Genomic DNA, 27,616 nt, shown 5'->3' with positions numbered 1-27,616 from the left:
AATGATGGCCCCCCTAAGACCCTAAGGAATAGTAGAGAAGGTGCCTGAACTGGACTTCTCCTGTAATCAGATTGATTACTACCTTAATTTTTATCATAGAATCTTCATCCAGAAACTGGTGGAAGTAGAGAAATCCATAATGAATCACTGGGCTGAGTTCCCAGAATTCAGTCAGAGAGGGTGCAACAATAATATAGGCAAAAGGGTCAAGACCATGATGGTGGTACCTACTGAAACAGCTTACCTGAGCTAGTGGGAGCTCACTGAATCCATTCTGAAAGTGGGGGAACCAGCATAGGGCCAAACTAGGCCCTCTTAATATGGGTGACATTTGCATGTCTGGGGTAGACTGTGGGGCACCTGGTAGTGGGACCAGGATTGATCCCTACTGCTTGTACTGGCTTTTTGGAACCTATTCTCTTTGGGAGGATACATTGTTCAGCCAAGATATAGTGGGAGGGCCTTGATCCTGCCTCAAAGTGATGTGCTAAACTTCGTTGACTCCCCATGGGAAGTCTTACCCTCTCTGAGTAGTGGATGGGTGATGGGGAAGGTCCGGGGAATGAGAAGAGGGCAGGGAGGGGGAATTGTTATTAGCATGTAAAATGAGAAAAGATCGCTTTTCAAAAAATAAATAAATAAATTTAATAAAGTATAAAAAGCAAATTCTTCATCAGTTACTTTGTATTCTATGGGAGGTTATTTTTATCTTTTAAAAAAGTTTAACCCTCTGATCTTGGATTAAATATGGTCAGTATATCTCTACAGGGTGGCACCAGACATATTCCATTAAAACATACAAATTTGATTATTGGCATTCTCTGGGACATTTCCAGTGGGACAGAACCCAGGTCCCCCTCCCAAACTCAATAAGATTTTCTAGCCAGCCAGTGAGAAGTATTCCTGCTACTGGGCTTTCTTCATTGCCACAACCCACCCTGCTGCCAAGCCCGCCATTTCACTTGCAAGGTCCTAGGAACTCTGCAACACAGCTTGCTCTAGTGCTGATAGGACCAGAGAGAACCTTGCAACAGAGCTGATTCCAATACTGAGGGGACTTAAGAGAGGGCAGATCAAGAAAAACTCCCAAGTACTCAGACAACCACTACGAAAGATCAGACCAAGACAGTAAGACTCTATTGGCCTCATTTGAAGGAAGAGATGGGTAGGAGCCAATACAAGAATTTCTCCAACATCCGAAAAAGCAACATGGTAACACCAGAATCCAGTGGCACACGAAAGGAAGACTTGAACATCCTGATCCAGAAGAAGTAGAAGAAAACAACATTAAATGTAACTTTATGAAAATGATGGGGACCTTAAAAAAGGAAGTGAAAAACTCCCTTAAAGAAATGAAAGAGAAGACAAACAAAAAATTAGAAGAAATTAAAAAATCCCTCAAAGATACCCAAGAAAACCAAGAAAAAGCAATCAAATAGATAAAGGAAACAGTTCAAGATATGAAGACCAAAATGGAGGTAATAAAGAAAACACAAACTGAGGGAAAACTGGATATGAAAAATCTGTGTAAATGAACAGGAACTACAGAGAGAAGTATAACCAACAGAATATAAGAGATAGAAGAAAAAATCTCAGATGGTGAAGATGCTATAGAAGAAATAGTCTTACTGGTCAAAGAAAACGTTAAATCCAACAAAATTTTAACACAAAACATTCAGGAAATCTGTGACACCATGTAAAGATCAAACCTAAGAATAATAGGGGTAGAAGAAACATATGTGCTGCAGAAACTAAGAGACCATGGATGCAAGCCTAGACTACTATACTCAGTAATGCTTACTTTTATCTTCAATGGAGAAAACTGGATAATTCATAACAAAAACAGATTTAAATGGTACATATGCACAAACCTAGCCTTACAGAAAGTACTAGAAGGAAAATCTCAACCCAAGGAAGCTAACAGTAGCCACAAATAGCATAAAGTGTCTTGAATTAACACTAACCAAGGAAGTAAAGGACCTATTTGACAAGAAATTTAAGCCTTTGTAGAAAGAAATTGAAAGAAGATATCAGAAAAATGGAAAGATCCCCCATGCTCTTGGATAGGAATGATCAACATAATAAAAATAAAATGCTACCAAAAGCAATCTATAGATTTAAATCAGTTCCCATCAAAATCTCAACACAATTCTTCACAGACCTTGAAAGATCAATAATCAACTTCATGTGGAAAACAAAACACCCAGAATAGCCAAACAATCCTATACAATAAAGGAACTTCTGGAGGCATTACTATTCATGACAGCAAACTCTATTACAGAGCTACAGTAATGAAAACAGCTTGGTATTGGCAAAAAAAATAGAGATGTTGACCAATGGAATCGAACTGAAGATGAATATTAATCCACACACCTATGAACACCTGAATTTTGATAAAGAAACTAAAATTATGCAATGGAAAAAAGAAAGCATCTTCATCAAATGGTAACAGCATAACTGGAGGTCTGTAGAATAATTAAAATTGATTCATATCTATCACCATACACCAAAATCAAGTCCAAATACATCAAAGACCTCAATATAAACCCAACCACAATGAACTTAATAGAGGAGAAAGTGGGGAGTATCCTGCAATGCATGGGCACAAGAGACCACTTCCTGTGTATAAACCCAGTATCACAGACAATAAGAGCAACAATGAATAAATGGTACTTCCTAAAACTGAGAACTTTCTGTAAAGCAAAGGACACAGTCAATCAGACAAAAAGTTAACCTACTGAATGGGAGAAGATCTTGACCAACCTCACATCAGATAAATGAATGATCTCCAAAATATATAAAGAACTCAAGAAATTAGTCATTAAAAATCTAAATAATCCAATTAAAATGGTGTAGTGAATTAAACAGAGATTTCTCAACAGAAGAATTTCAAATGATCAAAAAATACTTAAGGACATGTTAAACTTCCTTAGCTATCAGGGAAATGCAAATCAAAACAACTTTGAGATACCATCTTCTACCTGTCAGAATGGCTAAAATCAAAAACACCAATGATAGCTCATGCTGGAGAGGCTGCGGAGTAAGGGGAACACTCATCCATTGCTGGTAGTAATGCAACCTTGTGCTACCACTTTGGAAATCACTGTGGCAGTTTCTCAGAAAATTGGGAATCTACCTACCTTAGCATCCAGCAATATCACTCTTGGGCATATATTCAAAATATGCCCAATCATACTACAAAAGCATTTGTTCAACTATGTTCAAAACAACATATTATTTGTAATAGCCAGAATGTAAACAACCTAGATGTCCCTCAATGGAAGAGTGGATAAAGAAAGTGTGACACATCTACACATTAGAGTACTACTCAGTGGTAAAAATCAATGACATCTTGAATTTTGCATGCAAATGGATGAAGTTGGAAAAAACTATCCTGAGTGAGGTAACCCAGAATCAAAAAATGAATATAGTTTAAATCAAGAGTCACCCCATGAAGAAAAGCATGCAATGTTCGGCTGAGTTTGGCTTATTTTGTTTAACATCGTGGTCTCCAATTTCATCAATGTTTTTGAATGACATGACTTCATTCTTCTTTATGATGGGTTTCTACTCATCTGATGATGAGTACCTAGACTGGTTCCACATCTTGGTGGCTATGAATAGTTTATAGCACAAAAGGATGTGCAAGTGTGTGTGTGACCAGTCAGTTTAGATTCCCCTGGCGTGGTCATTATCTTTTCTGTTTTTCTTCTTTTGAGGAACTTTCATACCAGTTTACATATCTTGATTTAAACATGTTTGTAAGATGAAAGTAAAGGGGAACTACAGGGTTAGAAGCTGTATAAAGGAGGCAAGCGGGGGAAGACAAAATATTTCATGTTTGTTCTCATAGGCAAAAATCTGTTTTTAGTGATAAGAATATGTACAATGAGTAAGCTGAACAGGGTTGTATAGGGGGAGAAATTTAATCTATAGGAATGGGGAGGGAAAATAGGAGACAGTAGTGGGAGAGATAAACATAATCAGATGCAAAGATATAGCTGTTTAAAATGTCATAATTAAACACTAATTTAATTTAAGATATTTGTTATATATATATGTATGTATATATATGCACATATATGTATATATACATATATATAATATCAATAAAGTCCTAATGGTTGGGGTGTTTTATTAAAATCAAAAAAAGAATATAGTAGTATATATTAACTCATAAGTAGATTCTAGCCATTAAAAAGGATATTGAGCATATAGTTTCTGATCCTAGAAAAACTAACTAATAAGTTTAACTCAAAGAAAAACATATGTAGATTCACCTGGAAATTTGAATCAGACCAGGTTGCCTGACAAAACTTTGTAGCATAGGGTATGGGGGTAGAAGGAAGTGGAGAAGAGGAAGGAAAAGGGAGAGGGGGAGGGTTGGGGAGAGCTTGAGGAAATGAGATGAAGGAAGGACAGATATGAGAACAAGAAAAGAGATATCTTTATTGTGGGAGCCTTTGGGGGTTTAGCGAGAAACCTGGCTCTAGAAAATTTCCCAGGAATCTACAAGGATGACCCCAGCTAAGACGCTAAGCAATAGAGGAAAGGATGCCTAAACTGGCTTTTCCCTGTATTCAAACTGATGATTAGATTACCTTAAATATCACCATAGAACCTTCATCCGACAACAGATGGAAAAAGATGCAGAGACCCACATCGAAGTACTGGACTAAGCTCCCAAGGTCCAGTAGAAGAGTGGAAGGAGTAAAATTATGAGCAAGGAGGTCAATACCACAAGGAGTTGACCCACTGAAAAAAAATGTGCCTGAGGTAATGGGAGCTCACCAACTCCAACTGTACTGGGAATGATGATCATGGGTCAGATTGTGTGGCCAATGACAACAGTACTGGGATTTGTCTCTACTCCATGTACTGGCTTTTTGGGATCCTATTCTCTTTGGATGTATACCTTGCTCAACCTAGATGTAGTGGGGGGGAGCCTTGGACTTTCCACAGAATAGGGTGCCTTACCCTCTCTTAAAATTGCATAGGGGAAGTCCAAGGTCCTCCCCCCTCCATCCAGGTCTAGGAAGGTGAGCAACCAAACAGCCTAGGCTCCCACAAAGCCAGTAAATGCAGTAGGATCAAAACCCAGTGCCATTGTTCTTGGCTTCTCAGGAGGACCTTGGACTTCCCACAGGGCAGGGAACCCTGACTGCTCTTCAGGCTGGAGAGAGAGGGGGAGGGGAGCAGGGGAGGGGGAGGGAAATGGGACGCGGAGGCGGGGAGGAGGCAGAAATTTTTAATAAAAAATTAAAAAAAAGATTGCATAGGGGAGAGGAGCAGGTGTGTGGAGGATGCGTGAAGGGAGGGCAAGGAGTGGAGGAAGTGGTATTTTGTTGGTATTTTTTTTTTGTATTGGTATTTTTTAAGTTACAATAAAAAATTGATTATTGAACTTACAAATTTTGAGATTAATTGTTTTTGGATATCTTACAGAATTTAAGGTCATACTATGAAACCATTTAGTGAAATTTGTACAGAATTAATGTCTTCAAAGCAAAGCTACCATCTCCCAAAGCGTGCACCATATTACAGACACATACACACACACTGTGAAAGAACCCTTTTACACTTCGCCTTACTCTTTTAATTATAAGGTGAAAATGTGTTATAAGCTTGTGTACCATGAATTACTTACTAATAATGTAAGTGCCCAGTGCTTCCCTTAGTTATGAGTTGGCTTACCTGCCAAGGTAGAAGACTGTCCTTGTTTGCTGCTTTGTGAGGTGCTATTTCTGTTTTACTCAAAAGCATTTTATGGAGGGCATGGGCTACTGCATGCACTGCATTCCATATGGAAACCCTGGGTTCAGAAGTGATCATCACAACCTTTTCTTCTTGTTCAGTCTCTAGGGATATATTTGGTGGGCAGGGTATATATTTTCCACAATGTAAAGGAGGAGGTGTGCAATAAAATGTGTCAATCCAGAATTTACGGAAGTAAAGATCTTCTGGGTACTGGGAGGGCATAAGTGCTTCGATAAAGTGCTTGAAGCCAGGAATATTTTTATTTTTTGAAAATGAAAAGCTTCCTCCAAAAATGTACATAAAAATATTTAACTCATATTCAGACTCCAAGTAAAATAATTGTGGATTTGTCATGATCCACACTTTCCTTCTGTTTAATATGATTCCATTTTTGAAGCAGAAAAACAATATGTCATTTATATCACCATAGAATATATGCACATTTACTTGTGTATTTTGATTTAAACTCAGCAACCCAACTTCAGATACTAACTGAATCTTCCAATTAGTTGGGAGTTTTACTGTAAAAGCTACACAGATATCTTCTGATGTGATCTCCGCTTTCAAGTCAGAGATGAACTCCTTACCTTTTAAATCATCAGACACAACGAGCCCCACCCATTTCCAGGAAAAGTGCAGCAATAAAGAGATCACCCCTTGGATTAGTGCTGTGTCTTTTGGAGACGTCTGGTAAAGGGATGGGAATGTATCTTTGTCAGTTAGTGCAGAATTAAAATTTCCATATGAGACCTGATGAAGCAAACAAAAAAAAAGTGATTCAGAGATTCTGGGTATTTGGAGTCATCACCCTTAGAGAGGAAATGAGTTTATTATTCACAGAAGAGAATCAGGAAATTGAAGGTTGGTGAAGAGAGTATCTTCTGTGAGATTAGCTTTTCTCTCTCATCATGTGATGGAATATGGTCACTTTCAAGTACTATGGGCTCCAAAGTTACTAAGAGTTTTTGAAGCACCTAAAAAGTGACCGATATCATTTTCATGGCAGATTTGAAAGGTACAATCGAATTCTATTGTTCAAATAACAATTGAACAGAGCATCTGTTAAAGAGAAAGACTGCAGAAGCATTACCAAGTGCTGTAGTCTGGCTACATATCAGCATCTTTGCTAGAATCTCTAGTTTTAGGAAAGTAAATAGCAAATTTGCTCATAGATTTAGCTCCTGCATTTAGAAAAGAGCAAGGCCTGAAGATCTGAGGGAACATCAGCAAGTTTTGTTGCCTTCTCCTTCCCTAATGATAGATTTGATGAGTCATCACTGAGCAACTAATATAAAATGTGAGTACCTGAGAATGATGAAAATTATCACGTATATCATTTTTTCTTATATCAGGATCCAACACATTTATCATTTTTTAACTGAGTGATAATAATCAGTGTTGCACTGTCTGATGTTCTAATCTTGATTATTCCTGAGCATGGTCCTCATCTAAGGTTTTTCTGTTTGTAGTGATGCCTAATGATGGCTGTTTTGCTTCAATAGCGCCTGGTAAGAGTCAGTTGTGGGGATTTATCTAAGCAGTTCTTCTCTGCGAGTGCTATTCAGAGATCTACTTTTCTGAATGAGAAAATAAATTCCTTATAACATTTTTATTAATAATATCTTTGAGGATTGTCCAAATTTATTTAAATGTCCCGAAGTTTCTGTTCCTCTATCTGTCAGTAATAAACCACTGGAGGAACTATGAGATGTTTATGACCTAGCTTGGGCAGTTATCTGTGCTGTAGACTCTGACTTGTGAGCAGCACTCAGCTATAATCTACCACAGTACACACTGCCAATGTTTGGAGATAGAATCATAAATACTAATAAGTGATCTGTTTGGAAATTCAAATATTTGCTGCTCATGTTTTTCACCACACTCCCCTGTTGATTATAGCATAATCCAGATAATTCATTTACTTTTATTTTAAATCACTGGAGGTAAATATAGCAACTTCTTCATCTTCTTTTGGTCAGGTATCCTGTGTGAGTATAGTCACCAAAACATTATTAACTTACTTGTGGAACTTTGTAGAGTTCCAAAAGTGTTCCAATTGCAGCAGAAAATTCAGGCCTGACTCCTGCAATGATCGCAAGAGTTTTGTATTGAGTTTTGCATTTGTAGTTAGGGACAAACTCACTCCTTCCAGACAGCCACATCAGAGGTCCTTCTAAGGTTCTGTAGTGATAGTCAAAAGCGTTGTACAGGTGGAAACCCAAGGTCACATTGGGAAGCACTTGGGCATCTTTATTGATCTCCTCAATGGCAAAGTATAAGGTCAGCAAATATTGATAGTTCTTCCATTTCTCTCTAAACAGAAGGAGCAGAATGATGAGTATAGTCAGACCATTATTCTCAGAAACTCCGTAACAGATTCAGGAAGAGACCTTTAAGCCTTGACTTCTCTCCTGACACATAAAGCTTGTATTAATGGGCTGCTGACAGCTCAGGAACATCATGGCATGGCTCATGAAGTTCTTGGTATTTGAATTATATTTTAGTATTCGTTTTTGGAAGTACTTGCTGCTCTTGTGTAGTATTCTGATTCAGGTTACAGCAGCCGTTCTTTGGGTGACAATAGTTTGCAACACCTGTTTTCTGGGGATCCATGTCCTCCTCTGGCGTCTGCAGGCACCAGGCACACATGTGGAACACATACACATGCAGATAAAACAATCTACAAACAATAGACAAAAACAATAAAAAAGAAATATTTCTAAAATTTCAGAAACTTGTAAACAAAGAAAAAAAATTGTTCTCTAAACTTGCAGATTAAATGACTGAATAGAGTCTCCTGCCATGGAAAAAGAAAAGTAAGTAAAATAATAAGTAAAATTAGAATATGAAAAATAGGAAAAGCTCCCAAATTTAAGACAGCACTAAAAGAATTCTCAAAATGAGAGGAAAAGAAACCTTAGAAGCAGGAAGGTGAGCTAAACTGTCTCACTCACTTATGGTATTCGGTGATTGGAGAGGGGATTTTAGGAGGTACTTTCAAAACCTGGGTTAGATGAGAGCCTGGTTAGCCCTACTAGAGCAAGTAAGAGAAATCATGTATCCACTGAGTTCTCTTAAAGGAGAGATTCTACATAGAGATCTGTTGGCAGCAGAAAAAAAAATATGACATTTGTTTACACCACATGACTTTGAGGTCTATAGTTAGATGCTATGTTAAGAGAGAATCTGTTGTTCATGACTGATGAATAGTCACTATTGAGAAAAGGAGATATTAGTCTTCCCTGTGGGTTATTCAATACTGAGTGTTCAGCAGTATAAACGTACACATGTATGTAACTGTATACATGTGTAAATGTGTGTATATGATTAACATGTGTATAAATGCATACATGAGAACTCCTGGAAAGATCTGTGTCTACAGAGACTGGCTGATATCAACTTCAGTGATGCAGAGCTGTTGGAATTTTGCAGATCTAGAAGCTCATTACCTTACTCCAGGTTAACTGCACCAACATGAACAGCCATCTATGGACAACTTTGGAGGTGAGTTAATCTCCTATAACTAATGAGTGAAATTCTCTTGAAATCTAGTAACTGAGTAGAGCAATGCCTTCCAACAACCTAAAAGCTAAGCATGACATCAGATATCATATTAGTCCTGTAGGATATTTTTTTTTCCTGACTTGCCTGTGACCTCCTGGCTGATGTATCCACTAATTTACTTGATTTACAACTTGCTTTATATTTTACTATGAAATTTTCCTACCCCTAGCAGCTACAAACTGTCAATGGCTCCTTAGGCAGGAACAGTATTCATGATCCTCTCTCCCATTAATGCGGGGATTATTTTCATTTCCTGATGGTCCTGTGCAGTCAGCCCATGTGTGCCATGGCCATGTCATTTAACGAACAAACAATTTCAACCCAATTATGCCCTATATTTGGCTTGGAAAGTTCTACCCTCTCTTCTGAGTTTTGAGGGGAAAGAGTACATGATAAATGTGTCCCATGTACTCCACAATCTCTCATTATCTGGTTGGTGACTACTTATAGGTTTATGTATTAATCACCATCTGTTAGAAAATGAAGCCTCCCTGAGAAGTTATGAGGGAAGTATGCAGTGAAATTCCCATTTAAAGGTAAGAACTGAGCAGGTAGGTAACATTTTGGTCTATTTAGCCTAATATCATTAGGCTCTCATTTAGGACAAATGACACAACTAACCACAATTTCTTATGTCAATGGGGCATGGTATCTGCCTAATGGAGCTGGACTTAAATCTGAGAAGAATGTTGTGGGTTACTCCCATAATATTCATGCCAGTATAAAGATATGTCATCAGTGGGCATATGTTTTCCTGCCAGTCATAACTGTTGGTTTCAGGGATTGCTGGTATGTTAGACAGTTTATTACATATTTTATTAATGTGTATAAAACTTTCCATTACTGTGGATGCTGCAGGTATGAATGAAATTTCCATGTCAGCCACAGCTTAATTACTCCATGTCCTGTGACTCAACTATGTGATGTTCCCACTAAACAGGTCCTGCCATCAGATTCTGGAGGGTAACCAAGAGCAAAGGAAGAGCTGGTCATGTTTATGTGTATAGGGACAAAGATTTGCAAACAACTTAAGACAGTTAACTCATACCTAGCACTTGTCTTTTTGCTTAATGGTTCATGATCTTTGGGAGAGGCATTCTCCCCCAGAAATAGTGCTTTATAAGTGTATGTATTTAGGAAGGATCTATAGGAGAACATTTCCATAAGCTTTCTTCAAGGTCTTAGAGTTAGTTATTCCTTCACACACTCCCTCTGATTTGCTCCCCATCACTTGCTACTTAACCCTTCCTGCTCCAGTATTTCCCTTGCCTTCTTTGTACCACGTGGGTTCTATTTCCCTGCCAGTGAAAACCCCTCTCCTTTGCACCTTAGTAGTTTCCTGGCTAATATGTGTACTTTAGTCAAGTAGAGACACCTGAAGATTCAAAACTAGCATCTGCATATAAGAGAAAGCATTTGACTTTGCCTTATTGTGTCTGGGTTACCTCATTCAGAATGGTAATTCCAGCTCCATCCATTATATATAGATTCCATAATTTATTTGTATTTGCACCAAATAAAATTTGGTTGTATACATGTACCACAGTTAAAATATCCATTCATCAGTTGATTGACATTGAGGCTGCTTCCATTTCAAGACTATTGTGAATAGAGCAACAATGAACATAGATGTTCAAGAATTTCTACAGTAGGATACGCAGTCTTTTACACAGATGCCCAGGACTGATAGACATAGAGAACAGTGTAGATATCTTTCCACACTTTTAGAAATCCTCCACACTAATTTTCACAGGGCTTACCAGTTTGTAATCCCCTTAACTCATATATATTCCTGCATTTCTTGTGATTTATATTCTTGGGAAATATAAAATATCAAAGAAGTTTTGATTTGTATTTCACCAATTGCTAAGGAGTTTGAGCATATTTATTTTCTTTCTCAGTCACTAAACTGAATTCTCAGTTTAGGCCCACGTGTTTTATATTGGAGTGTTTGTTTTATCAATAGTAACGTCAATGTTTGTTGATAAGACATTGCAACCTCTAGTTTCTGTTATTCCAACTTCTCTGGTTTTAGATCAAGTGAGAACTTTTGAGATGCAGTCTTGAAACCACTCAGCATTGATATGTGAATGGATGGATTATCTAGAGTTTTAGCAACTGCACGAGGCAGTTTCTCTTGCCCTATTGGCCACCCATCTCATGGAAAGGGATGCTTCTCCTTTGTTATTTTGGACATTTCGCTCTGACAAATCTCTCAGACTTCTTGACAACTCCAGGAAACTTACCCTTTTCTCTCCCATACTTGCTCTTCCTCCAAACATATTCTTTGCTTAGTCCTTGAGCTTGCTCTGCATACTTTCATGTGCCTTCTCTCATCTTTTATCCTTCTCAGATTTAGAGTTTTCTTTAATACTAGTTGTCTTCTTGCAAATGGATATTCCTCAGGATAGGTCAATGGGCAAAGATGGCACTCTGGATTTCCAAATGCCCCAAAATTGTAACAACTTTCTCTACTTCACAAGCATATGATCCCAAAGTCCCTGATTTCCAAACTCTTTCTGCTATTTATTCTCAAAGTTTCTTATATCTGTGTTTTCTTTGTCCCCCGCTCTTGTCTTCTCATGGAATGTTCTTTACTCTCTGCTTGTTCTTGTGCCTTCCTCTGACCACTGAACAATTTTACAGAGAATCAAATATCTTTGCACCATGGGTAATATTAAAAACCGTTTTATTTTGATCTATTTGATAAAGAAGTTGGCTCTGTGTTTCAGCCCACTTCCTCCAGACTTAAGCATGCTGCTTAAAGGTTTCATTCAAATCTGTCTTCTGTCAGATATACCTGAATCTATAATAAGGAGAAGGAGAACAAAAAGTAAAAGACACCATATGCTTAAAAATAACAAAAAAACAAAAAACAAAAAACAAACTTTTTGCAATAGTGATTATGGCTGCTAATCTACTTCCCTCTCTTATATCCCTAAAACTTTTGATAAAGTATCTGTCTTAAGATTTGTAAGACTATTTTCTAAAACTTTTGTAACTACGAATTTGTGAATTCATTGAGTGTGGTTTAAAAATCTGTAAAATCTGAAACAAAAAGTCAGGTTAAAATTTGTAACAGAAAGACTTTAGAGTTAAAAAAATATAGAATATGCATATTTGTGACTTGAATTCAACTCTTGTTTAGAAAAACAGATATGACACAGCAAACTGCACATGTCATTTTATTTAATTCTTGTTTGTGGAGAAAAGAACTTGCTAACAGAAAAAGTTTGCAGATGATTTATGATTCCTAAGATTTTAAGAGTCTATTAACTATAATGGAAACTGATTTAGAGATGTATGTCAGATCAATTTTGCCATTGCTAACTGTGTTCAACACTAGGCATAGACAATATAGATAAGGAATCATATGTATTTAATTAATAAGTTATGTTTAATAAAGTTTATAAATTTCTAACATCTATCCTGGCTAGAAGAAACTGAATCTAAGATGGATGCATACCCTTTTTGTATTTGATAACTTCGTTAATCGAGCTATTTGAATAAAATATGTCATATAAGAAACTGATATTCTGTAAAGTTACACTATGAATAATCATGAAGTTGTGTTCCCAGACATGCTGTGGACTATATTTTTTGTTTAAAATTTTATTTTGTTGCCAAAGGATCTTTATTTTTCCTTTGGTTTTTCGAAGGAGGGTTTCTCTGTGTAGCTTTGGTACCTCTCCTGAAACTAGCTCTTGTAAACCATGCTGACCTCGAACTCACAGAGACCCAACTGTCTCTGCCTCTCTAGTGCTGGGATTAAAGTCATGTACCACCACTGCCCAGCAAGCATCTTCAATTAAATGTTCAATTCAAAATTATAATGCTCACTTAACAGGGATGAAACTGTAAATTCTATTCTTATAAAAGCTACCAACTTGTTGTAAACTGTAGAAGATAATTAAGACATGCAAGCTAATGATCAGTCACTTTATAAATGATCAAATTCTTTACCATGCTCAGAGCCTTGTTTTTGTCACAATGAGTACAAATGTATTTCATTTACAGTAGGACAAGCTTTAGCCTTGTGCTTATGCTATGAATGACAAGTCTAGAACAAGTAGCTAAAAAGAAAGTTTGTTTAAAATCAGATATAGTTAATAAATTAGATGATGTCCCTCAAACCTCTCAGAGAGATCTGCTGAACATGGCATTAAAGATACTTAATAAAAAGACTTCACCTTATAAACAAAAATACCAGCTTGTGGAATCTGTAGCTGAGTTTATCCACAAATACCATGGAAAATAAAAACTCCGCCTGGATATTACCTCAGCTGTGCTAATGCCAACCACTGGGTCAAGAGCTGGCACATGTCTCACCCACTACCTCGTCTCTGCCCAAACTTTGAACACTGTGGTGTTGAATGCCCCACTCTGCCTTGGCAAGGTAGGTCAGTTTACTCAAGTTCCTCCTCCATAAAAACATTTCTCAAATCTCATGAGTCTGGTGGTTGAAGGCCGATGCTGTCCTATGTGGCAACCAAAGTCCAATGGTGTCTCATATGACATCTAAACATGATAATCTCTGCTCTCAAAAAAGATATTGAAATCATATGAAGGATCCTAACTGGTTGCCCCAGTATCAGGTAAGTCTCTATCGTTTTAGGTGATACAGAGGCAATTTAGATTAGACTTCCTGCTCACGTGTATCCTCAGATCTCTAATAGTTGTGATAGCAAGTTTCAGCTTTATAATTTTAGCAGCAGCAAGCAGTCCTAGTCAGCTCCTCCCAACAAGGCTGCAGTTGCATGGTCAGTCCATATCATATGCAAAAGTCAGGTCTTGTTTTATTCTACAGTGAACAGGTCATCTGCTGAAAAAGGCATACTCATAGACAGGGTTACCTTGCTGACAGGGCTAACACTAAAAAAGACAATCTCACAAACAGGTTAAACATAAAACAAAGAAAATCAGCCCATAAATCACAATCCCAGAGAACCTAAACAAACAGTGAGGACTCTAAGAGAGACATACGTGGATCTAATCTACATGGGTAGTAGAAAAATACAAGATCTCCTGATTAAATTGGGAGCATGGGGACCTTGGGAGAGGATTGAAAGTGAGGGGGGAGGCAGGGAGGAGAACAGAGAAAAATGTAGAGCTCAATAAAAATCAATACAAAAAGAAAAAAAGAAAACCAAATTGAAACTATCATGCTATTACTAGAAACAAATATACATTTTACTATTCTTTTATTTTAAAGAACCTCCTTTTGAATTATTGCTTCCATAAGTCAATCATATGAGTCTCCTGGTAAAAGATTGGATGGAAAAAAGTTTGAAGTTGATATTAGTTTTGAGGTTCTAGGGAAGTGATTTAAAGTAGGTAAATGAAAGTTACAAAGGTGTGTTTAACTTATCTAAGGTATATGAAAATGAGACTTAAAAATTCAAACATATAGTTTATCATATTAATCAGTGAAGTTCTGATTAGCTATTAATCTAGCCTTGGTAAAGTACTACCTACTATTTTCATAGCCAACGAATAAAATTTTTAATTTTCTTTCATTGTTTTCTAAATAAGACTTAAAATTGCTTCTCATTGTGCTGAATACTTATCTGATATACGTACACAAAATCTGGACAGAGGAAACAGGGAAAGAGTGTTCATATTTGTATTTCCCCTTTAAATCACCAAGCTTTTGATATGACTCTAAATCATGAGTCTACAACAGCTATAAATAGACACTGGCTATCTGCTTCTTCTACAATAAGGTTTCAGTACAGATTACAGAGAGTGTAAATATTAATATATCTAAGTCTTTCATCTTTATCTGTAAACTAAAAAAATTAATGTAAGATTCAGTGAGTTATGACTTGAATTCACCTATGACACATCAGGCAGATAAGTACTGCTGTCATGTTAACAGTTAAAGCTTTCCTGTCCACTGCCTCTCCTTGAGGACGGGCTCTCTCTCCTGCTAGTCTTGGAACTCCTTCCATCTCCTGCTGTAGTGACTACTGAACTACAGTCCTTCCATCCTGTGAAAGCATTCCTAAGAGTACTGTATGTTCCAAATAAATCTAGCATCTAGGAATTTTTTCTTCATATACCCCATAACACCACAAGCACCAGGAGTATAGGCCTGGAGTTTGTTTCCTTCTTATAGAGCAATGAATAGGTTGAACATTTAAGAAGAAATTTCTTAGTATAGGACCATACAAACCTACAATTGATGCTCAAATGAACAAAGGTATTGTTAAAACAATAAAAACAAACAACAGGAATTACTTTTAAAAAGCCAAATTATTACTCCAAAATATGATAACTAACCAACAAATGAACTAAAAAATATTCAGAAAGATCAAATGTCAAATTAGTAGTTCAAACAGTAAAAAGATGGATGACCTAAAAGAAAATAGAAATAAGCAAGTGAATTCAACTGGGCATTGAGACAAATACAACACTGTACAGGAGAACAATGGCTGAGGGGTATATATATATCAAAGACTCAGTACCAAGAAAGTCAAATCCTAAAAGGAAATGGAGATTCTGGGGTAAGGGAGGAAGAGATAGAAATGTTGGAAATAAAATCAAGAAACTGCCAATAAAAACTCAGTGGAAAGTGACTCCAGCAGCACTGACTAAGCAGAAGACAGAGTATCAGGAATGAAGGATGTGATTTGCAGGCACTGCATTAAAATAACAATGAGAAATAAACAAGTAATAAACATGATCACAATGTCAAAATCTTGAGATATTTAAACAAACTAATGCAAGAACATGTGGGGTCGGAGATGCTAAGGTATGCACTAAAGACATGGGGAATTAACAGAAACTCTCCTAGTGTATAGAAAGAAAGAAACATTCAAACACAACACATTTAGAGTCCCAAAGATATGTGAGCAGGGTGCAATCTCTCCTGACACATTAAAGCCAATCTGTGAAAATAATATAAGCCTTACCATGAACTCACAGTATGGACAGACACAAAAGTTGGTGATTTCCCTCTTTGATCTCTACTTGACTAGAGAAATAAAGAGGAGGGGAGTAAAGATCTCTAGAAGCATAATGAATGTGGAAAGTTTGCAACTGAGTTTCACATTTCTGTGTAGACAGTTCATTGTTCTTAAAGAAATTACATGTGCACAGATGAGCATGCACTGTCATGCAGCTAGAACATCCTTAGCACAGGGGCACAAGTACTTACATTAAGTTTGTGAATGATCCTTAGCACAGGGGCACAAGTACTTACATTAAGTTTGTGAATGATCCTTAGCACAGGGGCACAAGTACTTACATTAAGCTTTTGATTAGTGGATTCTCTTTTTTCTCAAAAAATATCTGGATTTCCTTGGGTCCTTCTAGTGTGAAGAAAATGGGGATAAACGCACCTAGGATTAAGTCAGCCTTCATGTATGTGGTGGGCTTCCCATACTCAAAACACTTCTGATTAGTTATTTTCATTAACCCATACATAGATTGCAAGATTAGAAAGAGGCAATGCAAAGGAAGAGACATGCAAGGGTCTGCACTACACAGAGAAAATGCCCTGCAACTAGGATGAGCCAAGAAGATTATTGGCTTAGTTCATGGGACAGGTTCAGACCTGACAGTGTCAGAGAAGACTGTTAGCTGCAGGTGGTTCCTGATGTTGCATGGTCTATGGTTCTCATGCAAGGTAAGGACACAGAAAAAAGTCCAGAAAACCGAGGGTAAGTGAGTGTTGATATTCCCCTCTAAATAATCAGAGTGAACATGAATTCACTGGCTTTTCTTGCCTTTCACCCTCATACATGTGCTCTGGGGACTTCATTGCCCTGGGACTCTGCACCTGCATCCTCTATGCTGGAGAAAAACATGTTTACTTCTTTCCTTATTTCCCTACCTCTATGATTTCATAATCATCCACAGTGACTTTGGAGAACAGCATAGCATGAGACATTTTTATAGGATCAAGCATATTTGATTTGGATTGCTGTTTTGGAAGACACTTGGAAGTGTGAACAGATGAGAGAAAAAGCCATAGCTGAACTCCACATTGTAAACACTTGAAATATTTCATGCAATGATTTCACATGAAGGTGAAGTGGTGATGTCAGTTTTTAGTGTCTGCCATTCACAGACACATTGACCTTATATCTATCCCGACTCTCTGATCTGCTCTCTCCTCCTTGTAGCAATGACTGTAAAGATGTAGAAATGAGTAATGACATTCCAGACAAGTACATAAGATAATTTCTCACCTCATCACTTCACAGTTTTAAGGTTTCCAAGCAGTAATCTGTGTTCTGCTATTAAGTGCACTCTGGTACAGCTCCTCCCAAGTACACTTTTAAAAAATCAATAAATAGAATAATTTTTCATCTCATCTTCTTTCCTGTAATACCACTTATCAGAAATACTCTTTTATTTTATTTATTTATTTAAAATAAAGCAAACTGTCTTATCCCACCCTCCATCCAGTCCTCAGAGAGGATATGCTTCCCATGGAGAGTCAACAAAGTCTAACACATTGTTTGAGGTAGGACCAAGGCCCTTCACACTGTATCTAGGCTGAGCAAGGTATCCCTCCAGGAACAATAGGTTCCAAAAAGGCCAGAACAAGTAGTAGGGATAAATCCTGCTCTCACTGCCAGTGGCCCCACAGTCTGCCCCAGCCATATTCAGAAGGCCTAGTTTGTTCCTATGTAGGCTCCCATGCTGTCAGGTCAGTATTGAAAGACTTCTACTAGCTCAAATAAGCTGTTCCATTGAGTAACCCCACCACAGTCTTGACCTCTTTGCTCATATTCTCACTCCTCCTTATTTTCAGCTGGACTTTTTTAGTTCAGCCCAGTGCTCCGCTGTGGTTCTCTGCATCTGCCTCCATCAGTTGCTGGATGTAAGTCCTTGGAAGACATTTAAGATATTCATCAATCTGACTGCAGGGCAAGACCAGTTCAGACACCATCTTTACTATTGGTTACGTTCTTAGCTGGGGTCATCCTTGTGGGTTTCTGGGAATTTCTCTAATGTTAGGCTCTTTGCTAGACTCATAATGGCTCTCTCAATCAAGAGATATCTTTCCTTGTTCTCCATCTCTGTCCTTCACCCATGTTGAACAACCCTCTAGTTCTCCTCCTCCCTCCTCTTCTACTTTCCTCCTCCCCTTCTGCCTTGCCTAATCTCCCCTCCACATTCCCAATTTTCTCAGGAGATCTTGCCTATTTCCCCTTCCCAGGGGTATTTATGTATGTTTCTCTTAGGGTTCTTCTTTTTACTTAGCATCTTTGGGGTTGTGGAGTAAAGCCTTATCCTTGGCTTTACAGCTAGTATTCACCTATGAGTGGGTCCATACCATGCTTATCTTTTGCAGTATGGGTTACCTCACTCAGGATTACTTTTTCTAGTTCCATCCATTTTCTTGCAAATGATGTATCCTTGGATATGATTTGCCAGTATTTTATTGAGTATTTTTGCATCAATGTTCATGAATGAGATTGGTCTGTAATTCTCTTTCTTAGTAATATCTTTATGTGGTTTGGGTATCAGGCTAATTATAGCCTCATAAAAAGAGTTTGACAATGTTCCTTCTGTTTCTATTGTGTGGAACAATTTTAAGAGTATTGGTATTATTTCTTTGTTGAAAATTTTGCAGAATTCTGAGCTGAAACCATCTGGTCCTGAGCTTTTTTTCTTTTTCTTTTTTTTTTGTTGGGAGAATTTTGGCGACTCTTTCTATTTCTTTAGCAGTTATAGGTCTCTTTAATTTGCTTATCTGGTCTTGATTTAATTTTGGTAAGTGATATTTATCCAGAGAGTTGCCCATTTCCTTTAAGTTTTCCAATTTTGTAGAGTACAAGTTTTCAAAACATGACCTAATGATTCTCTGAATTTCTTCCATGTCTGTTATTATGTGCCTTTTTTCATTTTGGATTTTGTTAGTTTGGATATTCTCTCTCTGCCTTTTGGTTAGTTTGGATGAGTACTTGTCTATTTTGTTGATATTCTTGAAGAATCAACTCTTTGTCTCATTGATTCTTTAAATTGTTTTCTTTGTTTCTATTTTGTTGGTTTCAGCTCTCAATTTTATTATTTCCTACTGCCTAGTTGTCTTGGGTGAGTTTGCTTCTTTTTGTTCTAAAGTTTTCAAATGTTCTGTTAAAACACTATTGTGGGATTTTTCCAACTTCTTTATGTAGGCACTTAGTGCTATGAACTTTCCTCTTAACACTGTTTTCATTGTGTTCCCTAAATTTTGATATGTTTTGTTGTCATTTTCTTTAATTTTAGGAAGTCTTTAAATTCTTCTTTTATTTCTTCCTTGACCCATTGATGCATTGTTTAATTTCCATGTTTTTGTGGATTTTCTGCAATTAGTGTTGTTGTTGAATTCTAATTTTAAGTCACAGTGATCTTATATGATACATGGGATTATTCCAATTTTTTTTATCTGTTAAGATTTGTTTAGTTAACTAGTATATGGTCAATTTTTGAGAAGGTTCCATGAGGTGCTGAGAAGAAGGCAGACTCTTTTATGGTTAAATGGAATGCTCTATAGATATCTGTTAAGTCTATTTGTGTCACAACATCTGTTAGTTCCCTTATTTTTGTGTTAAGTTTTGTCTGACACACATGTCCAATGGTGTGAGTGGAGTGTTGAAATATCCCACTATTAGTGTGTGGGGTTTAATGTGTGATATAAGCTTTAGAAGTGTTTCTTTTACATATGAGGATGCCTTTGTATTTGGGGAATAGATGTTTAGTATTAAGATTTCCTCTTGCTGGATTTTTCCGCTGACTAACATAAAATGTCTTTCGTTGTTTCTTTTGATTGATTTTACTTCGAAGTCTATTTTGTTAGATAATAGGATAGCTAAACCAGCTTGTTTCTTAGGTCCATTTGATTGGAAACATATTTACCAACCCTTTGCTGTGAGGTAAAGTCTTTCTTTGAAGTTGAAGAGTGTTTCTTGTATGCAGCAGAAGGATGGATTCTGTTTTCATATCCAATCTGTTAGATTGTGTCTCTTCATGGGTGAGTTAAGTCCATTTATATTAAGGGATATTAATGATCAGTGGTTGCTATCTCCTTTTATTTTAATTTTTGTTGTTAGTGATGTTATTGTGTGTAGTTTTCCCTTCTATGGGAATTGCTGCTGTGAGATCATTAATTGTCTGTGTTTTTGTTGATGTAGACAACTTCCTAGCATTGGAGTTTTCCTTCTGGTACTTTATGTAGGACTGGGTTTGTCACTAGGTATTGGTTAAATCAGGTTCTGTCATAGAATATCTTGTTTATCCTTCTGTGGTGATCAAAAATTTTGCTGGGTATAGTTGACTGGGCTGGAATCCATTGTCTCTTAATGTCTGCATAACATGGGACTAGTGCCTTCTGGCTTTCATTGTTACCAATGAGAAGTAAGATGTAATTCTGAAAGGCCTACCTTTATATGTTACTTGGCTTTTTCTGTAGCTCTTAATATTCTTTCTTTATTCTGTATGTTTATTGTGGAAAGGGGACTTTTTTGATTCAGTCCTTTTCTTATTCTCTCAGCTTCTTTTATCTTCATGGGCATATTTTTCTTTAGGTTGAGAAAGTTTTCTTCTATGATATTGTTAAATATATTTTCTGTGTTTTTGAGTTGGACTTCTCCTTCTTCTAAACCTATTATTTTTAGATTTGGTCTTTTTATGGTGTCCCATATTTTCCAGATACTTTGTGTTTAACTTTCATTAGATTTAATGCTTTCTTTGACTGGTGAGTCTATTTCCTCTATTGTATCTTCAGCACTTGAGATTCTCCTTTCCATCTCTTGTAATCTGCTGTTTGTACTTGCATTTGTGATTCCTGGTTATTTTCTCATGATTTCTGTCTCTCCAATTCCCTCAGCTTGTATTTTATTTATTGTTTCTATTTTGGTTTTCAAGTCTTGAATAGTTTTTTTCACCTGTTTGATTGTATTTTTTTGTTTTGCTTTAAGGGATTTGTTGATGTCTTCCAATTTTTGTTTTTCTTTTCCTCCATTTCTTTGATGAAAATTTCATTTCCTCTTTAAGGTCCTCTAACATTCTCCTAAAGTTATTTTTAGGTCATTTTCTTCTGCTTCATCTTGTCTATCCATCTTTTCCTCTGATTGGTGTAGTAAGGGCTGTCTGTGATTCTGGTAATGAAACTTCCAGGTGCCAGTGTATCCAAGGCTCAGTGTGTTGCTCCCTGTGTACAGTCAGGGCTACAGTTACAGTCAACCTGTTGGTCACTCCGTGTTCCTGGAGGTCACTCGGCACTTGCGGGATCATTTTGCAATGCCAGGGGTCATTTGGGCCTTTTCCCACAGAGATTACTTGCTTGGGGTTCTTTCTGATGAGGTTGCTGCCTTGGGCCTATTCTGGTAGAGGTCTCTGGTTCCTGTCTACTCTTTCTTAGGTCTCAGACTCATGCCTGGATGTAGAGGTCCTGGTTCAGGTTTACTTCCTTGGGGGTCCCAGACTCACACCCAGACCTGCAGAGGTCATTGGTTCTGGCCTACTCCCTCAGTGGACGCTCCCTTATTCCTGTTTCTGTGGAGTTTGCTGTCTCGGGCCTGCTCTGGCCTACCTCACCGGCTGTGACCTGTTTCTGTAAATGTGTCTGGTCTTGGCCTACTCCTGAAGAAGTCTCTGAGTTGGGCCTAGTCCTGCAAAGGTTTCTGGTTCTGCTCTACTCCCTCAGAGGTCCTACACTCATGCCTGGACCTGCAAAGTTCTCCAGTTCTTCCTCCATTTCTTTTTCTTTTTTTATTTTTCCATTCAAAAAATTTACACTTCCTCCCCTCTTCCCACTCCCCTCCCACTCCCCTACTCACCCTTCTCCCTCCCCTCCCTCCTTAAGAGAGGGCAGGGAACCCTTCCCTGTGGGAAGTAAAAGACCCTCTCCCCTACATCCAGGCCTAGGAAGCTTTGCATCCAAATAGACAAATAGACTAAGGTCCCAAAAAGCTAGTACATGCAGTAGAAACAAGTCCCAGTGCCTTTATCAATGGCTTCTCAGTCAGCCCCCATTTTCAGCCACATTCAGCGTCTGGTTTGATCACATGCTCATTCAGTCCTGGTCGAGCTAGACTTGGTGTCCCATTAGAACAGGCACACTGTATCAGTGGGTGAAACAACCCCTCGCATTCCAGACTTCCTTGCTCATCTTCTCCCTTCTTCTGCTCTTCAACTGGACCTTGGGGGCTCAGTCCGTTGCTCTGATGAGGGACTTTGTCTCTATCTCCATCCATTGCGGGATGAAGACTCTATGGTGATATTCGAGATAATCATCAGTGTGATAGTGGGGCAAGGCCAGTTCAGGCACCCTCTATTCTTCTGCCCAAGAACCTAGCTCTAGAGCCAAGTCTCTTGCTAACCCCAAAATGGCTCCCTTAATGTAGATATCTTCTTCCCTGCCCCTATATCTGCCCTTCCTCTACCTCCACCCTTCCACTCCCCCAAGCACTCTCCATGGGGGGTGGGGGGGAAAGGGGGAGAGAGAAGGGAAAAGGGAAAGATTCCTCCATTTCTTTAAGCGAGTTTTACATTTCCCCTTTAAAGCTCTCCATCATCTTCACAAAGTTACATTTAAAAACACTTTCTTATGCTTCTGGGTTAGGATGATCAAATCTTCCTGTTGTATGACCACTGGATTCTGGTGTTACAATGTTGCTTTTTAGGTTGTTGGGTGATTTTTGCATTGCCGCCTACCTATCTCTTCCTTTAATTGTGCCCGCAGTGTCTTTGCATCTTGCTCCAATTCTTGCAGTGGCTGTCTGCATTTTGGAAACTGTTCTTGGTCTGTTCTGTATTGTCAATGTCTGTGTTTTAGCTAGCCACTGAGGTCTTTCTTAGCCTGATCTCTTAGTCTGGTCTCCTAGTTTGCTCTCTGTGTAGTTGCATCTTGTGTTTCAGCTCTCCTCTGAGGTTGTGGTGGGTTGTAGGGTTTGGGGGCAGAGGGGAACTTGTAGCTTCCAGGGTCTGATGGATGGGATGAGGGTGTTGGAGCAGCCTACATCTTGGTCCTCTCTTTGTAGTAGCCGGCTGTGTTTTAGAGGTCCGCTGAGGTTGCCAGAGTATAGGTGTGTTTGTGGGGGTGGGACTTGTAGATTGCAGTATCTGATGGATGGGATGGGGTATTGGGACAGCCTAGATAAAGGAAAATCTCCTACTGGCTGGCTGGAGAAGCTGAGGCAGGTGAGGAGGGGTCCGGAGTTTTGTCTATAGATGGAGCGCCTAGAAAGTGGGGTGTCCCACTAGGTAACTGGTAACTCACCTCTTAGTCCTCTCTGTAATGTAGCAAGCTGTGTTTCAGAGTTCCACTGAGGTTGCAGGAGGATAGGCAAGTTTGGGGGTGGTGTGGTGCTTGTAGCATACAGGGTTTGGTGAATGACAGGAGTATTGGGGCAGCCTACCTGCTGGAAACTCCTGCTGGCTGACTTGTGAAGCTGAGGCAGGTGCAAGAGGGTCACAGGGTTTTGCCCTCATGTGGAGAGCCTAGAGAGTGGGATGTCCCTCCAGGTGGCTGGTCACTCACCTCTTAGTCCTCTCTGTATTGTAGCAGACTGTGTTTCCAACAAAGTCAAATTTCAATAATATCTGTCCACAAATCCATTCCTACAAAATGTAGTAGAGGGAAGAATCTAACCCTAAGAAGTGAACTACACCCATGAAAACACAAGTAATATCTTGTGAAAACACACCAGCACATCTCTAAGAAGTGAAACACTCACACAACACTCTCTCTCTCTCTCTCTCTCTCTCTCTCTCTCTCTCTCTCTCACACACACACACACACACACACACACACACACAGAAGCACACATACCACCATCATTATAACAAGAATTAACAATCATTTGTCATTAATATCTGTCAATATCAGTGGATTATGTTCCCTCCAAAAGACACAACTTAACACAATGTGTACGAAAACTGGATCTATACTTATACTGCATACAAGAAACACACTTAAGCAGCAAAGATAGACATTGCCTCCAAGGATTAGAAAAAGATTTTCTAATCAAATGGACCTAACATGCAAGCAAAACAATGTAGCTATCCTAATATCTAACAAAATAAGTTTCAAATCAAAATCAATCAAAAGAGATTGAGTAGGATATCTCATACATATTGTAGAAAAATTCCACCAGGATGGCATCTCAATTCTGAACATCTATGCCCCAAATGCAAGGATAAGCACATTAGTGAAAGAAACATTACTGAAGTGTAAATCATATACCAAACCTTAAATTTTAAAAGTGGAAGGTTTAAACTCCCCCATTATCATTAATGGATAGGACAATAACACAAAAACTAAATAGAGAGGTAGTGGAATTTAAAGTTATCATGACTCAAATGAACCTATCAGATATGTACAGAACATTCACTCAAACATGAAACAATATACCTTCTCAGCACCTTATGGAACCTTCTTGAACACTGACCAGGTACTCAGTGAAAAAGCAATATACCACTGATATGATAATTGAAATAACCTCCCATATTCTATCAGACTACCATGGATTAAATCTGGATTTCAACAACAACATAAACAATGGAAAACCTACAAACTGTTGGAAACTGAACAACCCTCTCCTGAATAAACACCAGGCCAAGGAAGATATAAAGAAAAAAATTGATGTCTTCCTATAACTTAGTAAAAATGATTGAACAACATAGGCAAACTTATAGAACACAATAGAAGTGGTGCTCAGAGTAAAATTCATAGCACTAAGGGCCTATATACAGAATTTAGAGAATTCTCATATCAGAGACTTAAGAGCACACTTGAAAATTGTGGAATCAAAAGAAGCAGACAAACCCAAAAGGAGCAGATGCAGGTAGTATTTAAAGTCAGGACTGAGATCAATAAAATAGCAACAAATAACAATATAAAAAAATCAACAAAACAAAGAATTATTTCTTTGAGAAAATCAACAAGATAGCCAATGCTTATCAAAACTGACTAAAAGGCAAAGAGAAAATATCTTAATTTATAAAGTGAGAACTCCAAATGGGGAAATAACACCAGACAACAAGGAAATAAAAAGAGTCATTAGGCCATACTTCCAAATCCTGTACAAGTTACTGTAAGATATAGCTTCTCAGGAAATGTCAAATTTCTATATGTTATAGAGTGTCATCTAATTGCAACATTCCTTTCATGTAATAATATTATTACATATTCACAAAGGCTCATGACCTGTATGCTATCAGGCTCTTGACCACATTGGCAGAGTCAGATATGGGTTCCCTCTCATGGAACCTTAAATCCAGTATGAAAGTGGTTGATTCTAACAATAAAACTTGTGCACTTTCACCTATGTATCTTGCAGGAAGATCACTGCTATAGGTCACATAATTGGTATCTGGGATATTGATGATTGCATTTCCCTTCCAGTAGCATATAAAGGAACTTCCAGTACTATAAATGCTAATCAATAAAGTGAAACATCCATTAGATACCATTTTGATTTCCCTGTGTTGGATTACAAATGTAAGTGTTGTCTTCAGCAGTACAACCTTACAGCAGGTTTAGAGAGTAAACAATAGCCTTGGCAAGAGTCCGCAATGCTTCGACGTTTCCACATTGGCCTCATTTGGCCAACAACTCAACAAGATGAAAGTCATCCCTGGTAATCTTGATGTCATAATTTGGGGAACTCTCACCCTTAATATTTTTGACTCTATTTAGAATTTTCATGTATTTTATATTTTTAAGCAGTCTATACGGTAGTAAGTTTCCAACTTCCCTTTAAATGACTGTTATTGTTAGTTGTCCCTCCCTAAAATCAGTCTTTTTACTTAATCTCTTCAATCCTCCTCTCCACCTAATTCCCCATGTGTCTCAATAATGATGTACCTTATTAGCCTTTTTGGGGGGGAGATCCTCTGCTTCCCACTATTCCATACCAGAGACAGAACCTCAATGGTTGTTTGTATTTTAGCACACATATCAAAGGCATGAGAGCCAGTAAACTATCTGTATTTTGAGGTCTGGGTAGCCTCATATTTTTCTAGTACCATCCATTTATTTGAGACTTTCATGATTTCATTTTTTAATAGCTGAATACTATTTCATTGTGTAAATGTAACATATTTGCATTATTCACTCATTCATTGAAGGGCATATATACTGTTTCCAGGTTTTGGCTATTCAGGGTAGAGTAGCAATTAACATGGTTGAGCAAGTTTCTCTTTGGTGGGCTGTAAATTTCTTCTGATTAACACAAGAGTAGTGCAGTTGGATTTTGAAGTAGATCTATTCCCAACTTCATGAGGAACTCACACAGTTATTTCAATATTGAATATACAGGTTTGCCCTCCAAACAGCAATGGAACACATTTCCTTTTTCCCCACCTGCTTGCCAGTAAGTACTTGGTGTGGGAGAATTGTCTGTATTCTGTCAATCATGTTTTAAATAAACACTGATTGGCCAGGCAGGAAGTATAGGTGGGTCAACCAGACTGAAGTAGGTGGAGGGGTGATGAGAACAGGAGTATTCTGGGAAGCAGGAAGCTCCTTCTGCACTCCTGCCTAGACCACCAAATAAGCAGGATGTGATATGCACCATCAAAAAAAGTACCGAGCCCTGTGGCTAACATAGATAAGACTAATGGGTTAACATAAGCTACAAGAGCTAATAAGAAGACTGAGCTAATGGGCCAATCATTTTATAATTAATGCAGACTCTCTGTGTGATTTTCTTTGGGACTTGCCAGCTATGGGGTACCGGGTGGGACAGAAACCCAAACAAGTAGGCCCTCATGTTACAAGTACTGTTGTTTCTTTTACTGTCTCAGCCATTCAGACTGGTATAAGATGAAATCTCAATGTAGTTCTTATTTGCATTTCATGTTAACCAAAGACGTTGGACAGTTTTTCACAGTTTCCCAATCAATTAAATTTCATCTTTTGAAAAATCTGCTTCCTTCTGCACTCTATTTTAATTGTATTATTTGATTTCTTGATGTTAATTTTCTTTTAAGTTCTTTATACATTTGAGATCTTAGTAATCTATCAGATGTATAACTGGTAAAAATATTTTCCCTGAGGTGTCCCTGTATAGGTGCTGAGAAGTTCCATCAGGACGGGTGAGTATGTGCTATCCAGAGGTGGACTGTCCCGGAAGAGAGCACAAACCCCCCTCCCCCAGCTCCTGCTGCAGGGCTTTCTTTCCTACACATGCCACCACCCCAAGCCTGCCTTGTCTACAAGGTCCTTTGCTGAGGATCAGCTTCCTGCTCCTACACTAAGGCTACCCACCCAGAGCACTGAGTGCCTGACTAGCGGGCAGGCCTCAAGGTCCCCGCGAGGGAGCACAGGCCCCTGCTGCTGGGGTTGCAGGGT

The 27,616-nt window shown here is 38.2% G+C and overlaps 1 protein-coding gene across 1 annotated transcript in view; it reads right to left on the bottom strand.

The window, feature by feature from the left end:
- Positions 1-16,791, bottom strand: part of LOC130871346 (vomeronasal type-2 receptor 26-like) — a 50,589-nt gene extending 33,798 nt beyond the window's left edge. The window contains exons 1-3 of the mRNA XM_057764693.1: positions 16,571-16,791; positions 7,779-8,070; positions 5,695-6,507 (exon numbers count right to left, since the gene is read on the bottom strand). Of these exons, the coding sequence (XP_057620676.1) occupies positions 5,695-6,507; positions 7,779-8,070; positions 16,571-16,791 (1,326 nt within the window). The remainder of the gene's footprint in view (positions 1-5,694; positions 6,508-7,778; positions 8,071-16,570) is intronic.
- Positions 16,792-27,616: the final 10,825 nt, after the last annotated feature.

The sequence above is a fragment of the Chionomys nivalis genome, chromosome 3, assembly GCF_950005125.1.
Source record: "Chionomys nivalis chromosome 3, mChiNiv1.1, whole genome shotgun sequence".
NCBI lineage: Eukaryota > Metazoa > Chordata > Mammalia > Rodentia > Cricetidae > Chionomys > Chionomys nivalis.
This window is presented reverse-complemented; position numbering and strand designations above follow the sequence as displayed.